The sequence below is a fragment of the Lepus europaeus genome, chromosome 11, assembly GCF_033115175.1.
Source record: "Lepus europaeus isolate LE1 chromosome 11, mLepTim1.pri, whole genome shotgun sequence".
NCBI lineage: Eukaryota > Metazoa > Chordata > Mammalia > Lagomorpha > Leporidae > Lepus > Lepus europaeus.
In genome coordinates, this window is record NC_084837.1 from 53,275,290 (window position 1) to 53,287,845 (window position 12,556).

Below are 12,556 nucleotides of genomic sequence, written 5' to 3' on the forward strand. Positions count from 1 at the left end.
GGTTGCTCCACTTCCACTTAACTGATGTTGAGATGAGATCAGGTCAGCAATGACAGTGGGACAGGGGTTTCCTAGACCTCATTGGAAACATGCGTAATGAAGGTATAGAACCGGGCCATGCTTTGGCTAGTTTGTTTGGCAGCCTTGCTTCCCCATCTCCCCTTCCTCTTCCACAAACACAACTAAGCAATCACTTGAAGAGGGGGAATCTGGGGTTAGGGGAGCTGGGGTTGTAACCTAGGGCCAAAATCTGTTTGCATGTGAGCCTAAGCTTGTGTACCTATGACCACATATACATGTGATCGTGTCTGTAGTTCTGTAGAACTAAGGAATATCAAGAACATCCTTCAAGGTAGGAAGGGCTCTTTGTGATCTGACTTTCTTCATCAAAAGACGAATACACATAGGCCTGGAACTGACAATGGAATAAAGAAATCTAAGTCTATTGATTCACAGAGGGTGTGCTTTTATGGCTTAGCTCCCAAGTTGTTTTCTTTTTTTTCTCTCTCTCTCTCTCCCTGTTTTTAATTTCTAAAAGTTATCCTACAGTAAAATTGACCTTTTTGTATACAATTACATGCATTTTGATGCATGTATGGATTTGTATAGCCACTAACACAAACAGGACACAGAACAATTCCATCATCCCTGCCCCCAGATTTTCTGTGCTGTGTCTTTATTGTCATTCCTTCCCTCATCTCCTAAGACCTGGCAACCACTTATCTATCCTCCTTCACGATAGTTTTTCTTTTCAAAATATCATACAAATACTGTTGTACAGTATATAATCAATTCTTCTAGTTCTCTTGGGTTGAGTCTTCTCATTTCTTAGGTCAACTTTCTCTTTGTCACCACCTTATACCCGAAACAACTCACTTTCAATCTATAATTCTCCTTGGATTATTGCATTGGGTCTTGGCAAAGACAGAAAGGAAACCCCCAATCATTCCTTCATCATCATAGGAACAGAAATAAATTTACAAGGATCACTTTCATTTTATAGCCTTCAGAATAGAACGCTGGAAAGGAAGGCATGAATATAGGTTCCTGGGCTCAGGAAAGAAGGGCATCTGAGGACTTTGAGCACCCTCTGAGTATTGTTGAGTTGAATCTCCGGAAATTTCATGCAATAAAAGTCTTAGTGTCATCATTCAAAAGGCTTTGAAACTGCCTGTTTTTCTTCCTCTGTTGACACTGATATTCTAGGGCGGTCTAGACACTAGTTTTTCCCCTTCTGCTATTTGTGAGACTTCAAGAGAGCTAAGAGAAATCTCGTGCAAACATCTAGATGTCTCCTGTTCTCAACCTGCTTTCACTCCAAAGTTTTAGTTCGAGAGATTATATCTGGTAACTATTTCTTTTCCTCACAGAGGTTGGACGGGTAAAATAGAGAAAGATGAAAACTGGAAAATGCTGAAATTGCCTCATGGCAAAAGAAAGGACGGAATAAATACGTTCTCTGTTTTATCCAGCTGGTTTATGTTGTTTTATTTTCTCTATGGTTTTTAAAAAGTCATAATCTCTGAGTTAGAAAGACATTAGGTGTTGTCCATAAAACAAAAAACAAATCAGAATCCAGAAACCAATAAAGAAGTGTAAAACTTCAGATCCACAGTTATCAAAGGCAGACAACACTTCACAGATCCAGTGATACTGACTGAGCTAATATTGGCTGCGTGCCTCTAGGCACCCAGCAGAGGCACAGAAAGGAGAGGTGAGAGTATCTAGGGGTATTGTTTGAATTGGGGTAAGGGTGTGAAATCAAGGAACAAAAAGGAGGAGGAGAGAGGAAATGGCTTCTCCTCTAGAGGCACAGCTGCCGCAGATGTTCCTTCGGGACCTGCCTAGCACAAAGTCCGAGGACATGAGCACCGTTCTGCCCAGCTGTCTAACAAGAAGGGTCTTCACTTTAGTTTCCAATGCCTTGTCCCTCAGTTCCATCAAAAGGCTCATCGGGGTGGCATTTACCTTCCATATTTCTACCAGGTGTATGATCACCACTAGTTAACTAATCTTTAAGATGTTGCAGAGTGTCCCTGCCTTTCTTCTCTTCTCCCGATCCTCACTAGAATCTTAATGCTCTGCTCATGACAGTGTAGGCTTTTACTAGCCTGAGCCTCCAGATTCTTCTCGCCTCTGTCTATTCCAATGACAAGTCCACATTGTCAGGGTTTTTTTTTTTTTTTTTTTTTTTTTAATATCAACAGCTCCACCACTCATTTTTTTTTTTTTTGCCTTAGTCCAATATATCCTGCTATCCAGAATATCAATTATAATGAGCAGAAATGTATTTGTCTCATGTTTCTGGAGACTGGGAAGTCCAAGATCCAGGGGATGTATCTGGTGATGCAGATTATATACAGAAGCATATGGTTAGAAATCATGCAAGAGAGTAAGAGGGGCCAAATTTGTATTTATAACAAACCCACTCCTACAATCCAAGCATTAATCCATTCATGAAAGCAAAGCCCTCATGTTTTAATTATGTATTAAAGGTCTTACCTCTGAGCTCTGGTGCATTGAGGATTAAATTTCCAACACATGAACTTTGGGGGACACATTCAAACCTTAGCAAGGACATACAAATAAAGCAGGAAGTAGTAAAATAAAAATTTTAAATATTGCCTTGTTATATAACTTGCAGTCTCCTCTCAATGTTAATGTAAGAATGAAAGGACATGGGCTTAGGAACTTAATTCAAGTTCTGTCAATTATACATACCTCTTATAAATGTGATCTTAGTTAAATCAGTTCATTTCTTGGAAACAATATTTATAAAGTGGAGGTAAAGATGCTAATTAAGGTTGTATAGTTAAATGTAACAAGTTATGTAAACTATTTGGCCCAAGTCACAGATTTAAAAATCTGGAAGTCTGACCCTTTCTTTACCCTCTGCCTTATGACCTTTGTCAATACACATAGCTCCAAAGCAGAAATCCTACTTCTTTTTGTCCCATCTCTGGTCTGGTGTCCTAAGCTCTTTAATTCTTCCACTGACATCCTTCCTTCTTCAGTGGGAACAAGGAAACAAACAAACAAACAAAAAAAAAAGCAGAGGAAATTATAAAGCATATTTATTCAGATTTATTAAATGAGAGGGAAAGTGATGAAAGCCTTAGATAATCTTATCTAAGTGTACGGGAACCAAGTGGTAGGGAGGGTCGCTCTTCTGAGGGGGGTCACAGGCGACAATGAAGAATTTGTACTGGGTTGCATCACTGTAGGAGCAGTCAGGATACTTCCCTGCAGTGAGTCTGCAGTTGGTCATGTTGATAGGCTTTGAGCTCTGGTGACAGTTGTGCCTACCATTCCTGCAGGTGACTTTGGGAAAATCACAGACAGCAGCCACATCCTGAAGAGAGTCATGCAGAAAAGTGTTGAAGGGCTTGCAGTGCTGGGTATAATTATTGACACCTCTCATCGCCCTGTTGCATTGGAGAAGATTTGGCTGAATGTGCTGAATTTCAAACCAACGAGCCTTGGTGAGGTACTCAGGCCAAGCACAAAGTGAACACATGGGACCCAATAGTTGCAGCAGCAATAGGAAGGGGGGCAAACATCCCTGAAGATCTAGCACCATCGTTTCTGTGTAGGAAGAGAAAAGATAATGATAGAAGTAGACAAAATAAGAGTAAAACTTTTAATCCTAACTATTTAGATGTCCTAGCTGTTCAAGAAAATAAAACCCATTTTCTCTTTCACATAGAATCTCATAATTCCAAAGAAATTAAAGCCCAATAAGACCTTTTTCCTTGATTGGAAGACCCCATTCTTCTCTTTGACCTGCAGTCATGCATTTGATGACCATCGATAGCGTCAGGAGCCTGGTTCCCTCCCCTTCCCTCCAGAGATATTTATGCTCCTGGTCATTATCATTGCTCTACTCACCCCAGCCCGGAAGTTTCTGGTCTTTACAGGTCTCTGTCTTAGTGTTTCCTCTGAGAACAGAGATAATGGTTCATTGCAGGCTCACAAGCTTTGGTCTGCCTCTCTTCTTCCAAGCTTACCAGAGCTGCCCATATAGGGTAAGGGAAGAAATGTTCTGAGCCCCAGGAAAGAGAAACCTTGCGGAGTACGCATGAGAGCAGACTTTCAAGCCTGCTCCTTAAAATAGTTTGCTACTCTGTGCAAACAGGAAGAGAAAGCCCGCTTAAAGAAGCAAGATGGCTCACAGCTAAAAGTTTTGAGGAAGTGATCTGTCCTGATATGGGCTGAATGCTTCCTTCCTAAACTGAGACTTCAGTTTTAAGCTCTGTGGATTCAGTTTTTCAAGAGAAAATGTTCCATGTAAATCTGATACAGTAGCTGCCACACACTAGATAATGTTGTGAGTTCCTACAAAATGTCATGCATGTGTTTATTGGGCCAGGTACTGTGCTACTCAGATTCAGGTACTGTGCTACTCATGAGCTAATGAAGGAGATAATCACTAAATAGACAAGTATAATGCACATTCATAAATATAAAATAGCACTTATGGTATGACGAAGAACTCTACAAAGACTATGGGTCAAAGTCACCACAAAACGCACCAAACACCGGAGTTAAAGGAAGAGTTTATTGTCAGGAGGATCGGCAGGCTGGAGAGAGGGGTCAAGTGAAAGCAGATCTTGCTATAGCCTTGCAGGGGTAGGGAAGTGCGAGCAGTGAATCCCATTAGGGTAGGGGTGGAGTTGACGCTTGTGGTTAGACCATCTTGGTCACTTGACTTCTAGTGAGCCAGGCAGGAAACTGAAACTTATTGTACAATATTGCAACTCAGCTAGGACCTAAGATGATGCCTGAGGTTTGAGATGGCATCTTAGATAAGGCAGGGCTGGTTTCTACTAATATCTCCCCTTTTGTTTTTTATAAAGTAGATGTTGTATGGGATTCATTAGCCCCAAAAGCCCAGGACGGGTGGAGGGACGATGATCTGTCTTCTAGAGCTACTTCCTGTTGGCATTGGGCAATGAGTCACTTTCTGCTGGTGTGGGGTGACACCTCAAGTCCTGAGTGAGGAGCTGAGTATATCCCTGTCATAGCATTTGGTTGACCGCCAGGTTGGTGAAGAGTGGTTCATATTCCATTATCACCTCCTTAAACAGACAAGGTGGTATAAAAGCCAGGGTGAGAATAGCAGCCAATGGTTCTAGGAGTGGCATTAACCAAGTAATGAGAGGACTTCATAGAAAGGGAGCAAGAAGGGGTTCTTCTTTCTAGCTTTCTAGCCCAGATTGTTGAACAGATGTGGTAATCTGTAGGAGTGTTTTAACATACCCTACTTGGCCAGGTTGATTAACACAATAGCAACATTGTTCTCCCAGAAAAACACAAGTTCCCTCTTTTTCAGCTGTTATAAGGCCCAAAGCTCCTTTATTTTGTAACACTACATCTGCTAGTGTGGTGATCTGATTTTGAAGACCCTGAATAGCATCTGCTGAAATTTCAATGAATCTGGTGACCTCCTCTTGTAGTTGTTGGAGTTGTTCTTGGAACCAGTTAATGGATGTAACATTGCAGCCTAGAGAGCAGTTCCTGAGATTGCCACCAAGGAGAGGGAAGCTGCAAAGCTAATTCCAACCAAGACTGGGAGGAACATTGCTCCTCTCTTGTGGGTGGAGGGACTAGTCTGTAAAAGGAACTTTGAGTAGTTGCATAATATTAGATGAGGGAAAAGGATCACCAATACATATGGCCCTGGTGTAGAACAGTTGATACAACTGTGTAAGGTATGATTTTAAAGAAATGAAGTTCCAGGTGGGCTAGAGGAAGGAAGCTGTGGAAGTGATGGTTATATTGATGACACAGGGAATGTTATGTGGCAAAAGCTCGTTAGGTTGTTCTGTTATGGTGGTAATTCAACATGTTGCATCTTGCCTGGCAGAATGCAGAAGTAGATGACATGATTCTCTGAGTATTGGGAGTACAGGAGTTTGTAGAAGCAGAAATATTAGTGAATAGAGTAGCCACAATAGGAGGTTCCTGAAGGAGAGCGCATATAAAGTGCCGTTGTTGGTAGAGGGCCAAGGGTAAAGCAAAATCCAGTAGTTGATAAAGTAGGGTGAGAGACAGATAGATGAGTTGTAGCCACGTTAAGGGAGGCTTGGCTGGTTAAGGGAAGTAGTGGCCATTTGGACTGGTTGTTGAGGTCATACATGGGCCATGCCTGATTGCAGAGAAAGATGAGGCAGTGGTGTTTGAGATCTGGGGCCAATTTTAGAGGAACAAAATTATTTAGGAGACAACGGAGAGGAGAGTCGGATGAAACATGGGACGAGGAAGCACCTGTAGTGACCTGTAGAGGTCGGACTGGCAGATAGCAGGCATCCCCAAGATCACAGCAGTCCAACAAGGAGAGTAAGGGAGTACAGGGTGGGAGTTCTCACCTGCACCCAGAGGAGCCTGAGACACAGAGCCTGTAGAAGGGATACAGGGGGCCGACACCATGGCTCAATAGGCTAGTCCTCCGCCTGCGGCACTGGCATACCAGGTTCTAGTCCCGGTCAGGGCACCGGATTCTGTCCTGGTTGCTCCTCTTCCAGTCCAACCCACTGCTATGGCCCGGGAGTGCAGTGGAGGATGGCCCAAGTGCTTGGGTCCTGCACCCACATGGGAGACCAGGAGAAGCACCTGGCTCCTGGCTCCTGGCTCCTGGTTTCGGATCAGCGCAGTGCGCTGGCAGCAGCACACTGGCCGCAGCGGCCATTGGAGGGTGAACCAACGGCAAAGGAAGACCTTTCTCTCTGTCTCTCTCTCACACACTGTCCACTCTGCCTGTCAAAAAAAAAAAAAAAGAAAAAGAAAAAGAAAAAAAAGTTACAGGGGATTGAGCCATCATCCACACCCACTGTTGCCCCCCACACCCACTGTTGCCCGGGACACAAAGTCCAAAGAAGGGCATGAGGCCATAGGAGTTGTGGTGTGTGGTATCAGGACTTCAGAGACAAGTCATGTAGAATCACACCTGTAGAAAGTCAAGTTGAGAGGATCCTCTGCCCACTCCATCTTAACTCAGGATTTTGAAGGGCCGATGTGTGGATGGGAATCACAGAGCGTTTGATGGCAAAGAAAGGGTCCTGGGGGTGTGTTTTGTGGCTGGCAGAAATCCGGGATCCCAAAACAGCTCAGATCCCTGAAGGGAGAGCAAGATTGATGGCAAAGCCTGGATCTGAGTCACAGCACCAGTGAAAGGCCAGCACAAAATGCAGCAAACACCAGAGTTGAAGAGTTTATTGTCAGGAGGATGGATGGGCTAGAGAGAGGGGTCAAGAGAGAGCACATGTAAAGAAAAGCAGGTCTTGTTATAGCCTTGCAAGGGTAGGGAAGTGGGAGCAGCAAATGCCATTAGGGTGGGGTGGAGTTGATGCTTGTGGTTGGACCATCTAAGTCACCTGACGTTTAGTGAGCCAGGTGGGAAACTGAAAACTTATTGTTCAAGATGGCAACTGGGCCAGAGCCTAAGATGGCGCCTGAGGTGTGATATGGCACCTCAGATAAGGCAGGGCTGGTTTTTACCAACAGTGGAGATATCATAGAGGATAAAGAATATTGGAGGGACTAAGGCCTCAGCTGAATTTTAAGAAATAGTTGGAAGTTAGATGAAGGAGTGACAAGGGCCTCTAAAGAGTGAACTGTGTGTGAGAAGGCCCATGATCCCAGAGGGAAGGGCGTGTTTGTGACAGTTACCTTCTGAATGTCTTGTCTTCCATTGCTGCCCTTATTCAGGACCTCGTTGTCTTATGGGGGGGGGGGTGTTTCATACAATAGCTTCCCTCACGGACTCTGCTCCTGGCCTGTTTTCCTTCCAATCCATTGTGTATTACAGCCAAAATAGTCACTCTTATCCAGTGATTTTAACGGCTTCAAATATCTATAGGATAAGAAGGATTTCTGTTTCTGGGAAGGCTGGACAATAATAAATAAATCAATTGCTTTCTTATAAATCTGCAATGAGCAATTGGAATTTCAGATACCATTTATATTTGAAATCCAAGAACCAGGAGCTTCATCTGTTGGAGTCAGGGGACCAAACATTTGGGTCATCCTCTGCTGCCTTTGCCAGGCCATTAGCAGGGAGCTGGATTGGAAGTGGAGCAGCTGGGACATGACTCAGCTCCCACACATTGCAGGCAGTGACATTACAATGCTGACCCTGACTGATAGGATCTTGACATGTTTGTTTTCATCAAAGTAAAAATTAAATTTCATGCATTCTATAGTTTTATATGATTTGTCCCCTTGAATTTGTTTAACTTCCAAAGTCTTATGTTGAAGATATTAAGAGGGAGGGAACTTAAATGATCTTGTTTTGGAAACAATTAGATAACATTAGGTCATTAGGTTGGGTCCACATTGATTCAATCCTCACGGCTTTGTATATGTAAAGAGCTACAGAGATCAGACACAGAAAGCATGCTCCCAGTCTCTTGCTGTGTGATGCCATGTGTCACCCGGGGATTATGACAGTAAGAAGGCCATGTGCCATGAGTGACAGGTAATGGACCCTGGTAAGAGACTGTACCGTGCTGTTTGGACTTCCAGCTTATAAAACTATGAGTTACATGAACTCCTTATCTTTACAAGTTAGTATACCTCAAGTATTTCATTACAGTTACAAAAAAATTAGACCTCTATCTGACTCTCTCCCTCTTTTTCCATCTCTCATCTCTGTTGCTCTGCCTTTTCAGATAAATATATGAGGGGCCGGTACGGTGGTGTAGTGGGTGAAGCCGCCACCTGCAGTGCCAGCATCCCATATGGGTGCCAGTTCGAGTACCGGCTGCTCCACTTCCGATCCAGCTCTCTGCTGTGGCCTGGGAAAGCAGTAGAAGATGGTCCGAGTCCTTGGGCCCCTAAACCCATGTGGGATACCTGGAAGAAGCTCCTGGCTCCTGGCTTCAGATTGGCTCAGCTTTGGCTGTTGCGGCCAATTAGGGAGTGAACCAATGATGGAAGACCTCTCTGTCTCTCTCACTGTGTCTCTCTCTCTCTCTACCTCTCTGTCTATCCCTGTGTAACTCTGAGTTTCAAATAAATATATAAATTTTAATAAATAAATATATGAATTAATAAATCTTTTATAAAAATCACAGGTCATGTAAAATACGAAAAAAAATGTATTTGGAAGAGAAAACCAAGGGCTAAGTTCAGCAAGTGCTTACTAAGTAGATTTGCACAGATTAAAAGTGAGACAGGTGCTGGACATCAGGACAGTGCGAAAAGGGCCATCCAGCACAGGCCCAGAGGCCTTGGAGGGCAGAGTGTTTCAGGGAATGGCCCGAAGTACTCTCCACAGGCTTGCTGCCAGAGGCCATCCTGAGACTGTGCTTAATGTACCACAGCACGGAGCTCAAGGTTTACACTGGCGCAGGTACAGCTTGTGCTACTCTCTGGAGTGGGAAAGCCGTACATCTTGTGGAGTCCTCATGGTCCTAATTCTGCAGGTTCACAGGATGAACACAGGGGCTTCCACTATTCTAAAGGAAAGCCGAGAGGCCAGCAGAAATATGCTGCAGGAGGCTGTGGAACCACAGAGATCCTGCGCTAGAATGCCGAGCGGAGTCATGGGAGAACAGCCAACACACACCAGCAGCACAGAGATTGGCACAAACGTGGAAATGCTCAGAAAGCCCACCAGTTCTGTAGATGTGGGTCCACCCAAGGCCTCGGGGGCCTGTTCCTTTCCCCACTGAGCACAAGATTCTGGATTCAGGTTTTTTTTTTTTTTTTTGACAGGCAGAGTCGATAGTTAGAGAGAGAGAGAGACAGAGAGAAAGGTCTTCCTTTTTGCCGTTGGTTCACCCTCCAATGGCTGCTGCGGTCAGCGCATCGTGCTGATCCGAAGCCAGGAGCCAGGTGCTTCTCCTGGTCTCCCATGCGGGTGCAGGGCCCAAGCACTTGGGCCATCCTCCACTGCACTCCCGGGCCATAGCAGAGAGCTGGCCTGGAAGAGGGGCAACCGGGATAGAATCCGGCGCCCCGACCGGGACTAGAACTGGTGTGCCGGCGCTGCAAGGCGGAGGATTAGCCTGTTAAGCCACGGCGCCGGCCTGGATTCAGGGTTTTAAGATGTAATGTTTGCCCTGCTGGGTTTCAGAGTTGCTTGTGATACCTTTTCCCTTGTCTATTCCTCCCTTTTGGAATAGGAGTGTTTACCTTATGCCTGTTCCACCATTGTGTCTTGGAAGTGGGTAACTTGGTTTTGATTTTGCAGCCCGCAGTTGGGGCGGGGTTTGCCTTGAGTTTCAGGTGGAATTTTGGACTTTCAGGCTGATGCAGAAGTATGTCATGAGTGTGGTTCTAGGACAGTGCAGTGATTACATTTGGTAGCTGAGCAGGATGTGAGCCTTCAGGGACAGTCTTCTGTCCCTACAGAGCGCTATGGTTTAAATGTGGCTTTTCCTTGACAAACATTAATGTTGAGGCCCAATTCTCCAATGTAAAGGTGTTGAGGAAAGGGGGCCTTTAAGAGAAATGATTTCACCACAACTGGCCATGTGAAGGAATCAATGATGGTGTCTTGCAGTAAGTTATCTTTCAAAGGAGTCAATAAATGCCTACTAAAATAATTTCTATAAAAGACTGAGTCTGGCCCCCACCACTCTCTTGCTTCCCTGCCCGCCTCCTCTCTCCTGCTCTTGTCATGAGACACTATCCATCGTGAGTCTATCAAGAATATCTGATGATGGTGTCACACTGTAGCACTTTCCACCCACCAGCATCATGAGTCAAATAAATGTCTAACAAAGTCTGTCACCACACTCAATGCCCAGGTTACAGCTTGTCTCCAGCTTAGCATGTAGACATTTATACCTCATCACGTGCATAGGTATATCACACATGTTAGACACACACGCACATCAAGTACACCTTAAAATATATCCACAGCACAAATTATAGACAAACATATTCTATATCACACATATGCACACTACTCATATCAATCATTAAGTACATACGCTTAAGACAAAATTTATATACATGGCACACACTTTGGAAAGATGCAATTTATTTGGGGAGCAATTGCTATTTATGTTGTATAGGGATAAGGAGAGACAATATCAAGAAAAGTTCGAGATTAGTCAAGCAGAGATGTTATATGAAGAAAATGTGGGAGTTAATTAGGTAAGTAAGGACTGAAGATTGGTCCAGGTAGAGAAATAACAGGCAAAGTTGTAGTATCAAAATACCGTGTGATACCTAACCCTAAAGTGTTCTATACTGACACATGAATAGAAAGTGGAGAGTGGCAGGGACTATGGATATATGCAGAGCCAGCACTTGGGAAGCACTGAATAGCCTACCAAAACATGAGCATGTAAGTAGACTTTCTAATAGAGGATAGGTTCTGTTAAGTTTAAGCTTTCTATGCTATCAACATATCCATCCATGTTACAATGGAATTGAATGTGATTGTAACCCCTACTCTCTTTGTAGACATTTTCAGATTTCTCATGATTACACTTGAGTACTTTGAGGGTATTCTGGGTCCATACATACACATTTCTGTAGCGATCATTCCAAGTGCTCTTAACACATATATGCTCTATTTTGTACCATGGGATATAAATGAATATGTGGGGGTTCTTGTCTTTTGGAGCTTCTTTCTGCTTCATGAGGACATCACAAGTGTATGTGCTGAATTCTCTGTTTGGACTTAGGTAGTGCCGCTCCATGAATTCCTTCCATGAAAAATCCTTGCTGTGTACAAGCAGCCTGCATGGGAGGCACACCGAGGACAAGAGAATGATCCAGAGCTTTGGAGAGGATGCCATGGTAGTCACAAAGACTGTCTGCATGTCCATGGGGAAGAAGAGAAATAAAATTACTGACACACTGCCCTGAGCCGAGCTCCAACTTACAATTCCTGTCTTTGCCAATACAAGCAAAAGGGCCCAATAGTAGCATTTGCTTCCCAGACTAGAAGATAATAACTCACATTAGATAATAAGGCTTCTGAGAAATAAATGCATGCAGCCATCTGAGTGGGCAAAGCCAAAAGTAGTAGAAAAAAAAATGAAGTCTGAGAGTTTTAAATGACTCTGAACTACTCTCTAACCACTCTACTTGAAAAATCAATCACCAGCTAGCTAGCTTTCTTTGCCAGCTAAATTCTCAGAAGAATGTATGTCCAGAAGAGAAGACACTTAAAGATTATGTCACGATAGTGGTGAGGGCTGCCACCGACTAAGGGAATGTAGACGATGAGTGAGCACCTGGGAGGGACTTCCTCGGCAGGAGGCTCGTGTTCTCTGAAGTCCCTGCCCAGGCTGGTCAGGAACACCATCAACAAAGAACCCCAGCGCAGAGGCACCGCTCCGGGCGAGCAAGCCTCAAAGGAACCACTCTGGTCATGGCAGAGGGAGTTGAGTTGCCTGAAAAGGTCTCCCCTTTAAGCCAGCCCTCTGTCCTCATTTACCACGAGGAGTGCACCTGGCCCTACCCAAACCTCGTTTAAGCTCTGAGCAAGAGCGTTCTTACATGGGCCCAGTGCTTGTAACAGATCTGCGAGCATCCAGTGAGAGACATGCACGTGAGAGCACTTCTGAGGGTGTTGAGGGCCTACCTAAGGCAC

General features: G+C 44.3%; 2 protein-coding genes across 2 annotated transcripts; both read right to left on the reverse strand.

The window, feature by feature from the left end:
- Window positions 1–3,114: 3,114 nt before the first annotated feature.
- RNASE6 (ribonuclease A family member k6) lies at window positions 3,115–4,033 on the reverse strand. The gene is made up of 2 exons (XM_062204676.1): window positions 3,889–4,033; window positions 3,115–3,585 (listed from the first exon to the last, which is right to left on the reverse strand). Exon 2 carries the CDS (start codon window positions 3,578–3,580, stop codon window positions 3,116–3,118), a length of 465 nt encoding a protein of 154 aa, XP_062060660.1. The 5' UTR covers window positions 3,581–3,585; window positions 3,889–4,033; the 3' UTR covers window position 3,115.
- Window positions 4,034–11,312: 7,279 nt separating this feature from the next.
- On the reverse strand, window positions 11,313–11,756 carry EDDM3B (epididymal protein 3B). Its single transcript, XM_062206595.1, has one exon. The coding sequence runs from the start codon at window positions 11,754–11,756 to the stop codon at window positions 11,313–11,315; it is 444 nt and encodes a 147-aa protein (XP_062062579.1).
- Between the last annotated feature and the right edge of the window lie 800 nt (window positions 11,757–12,556).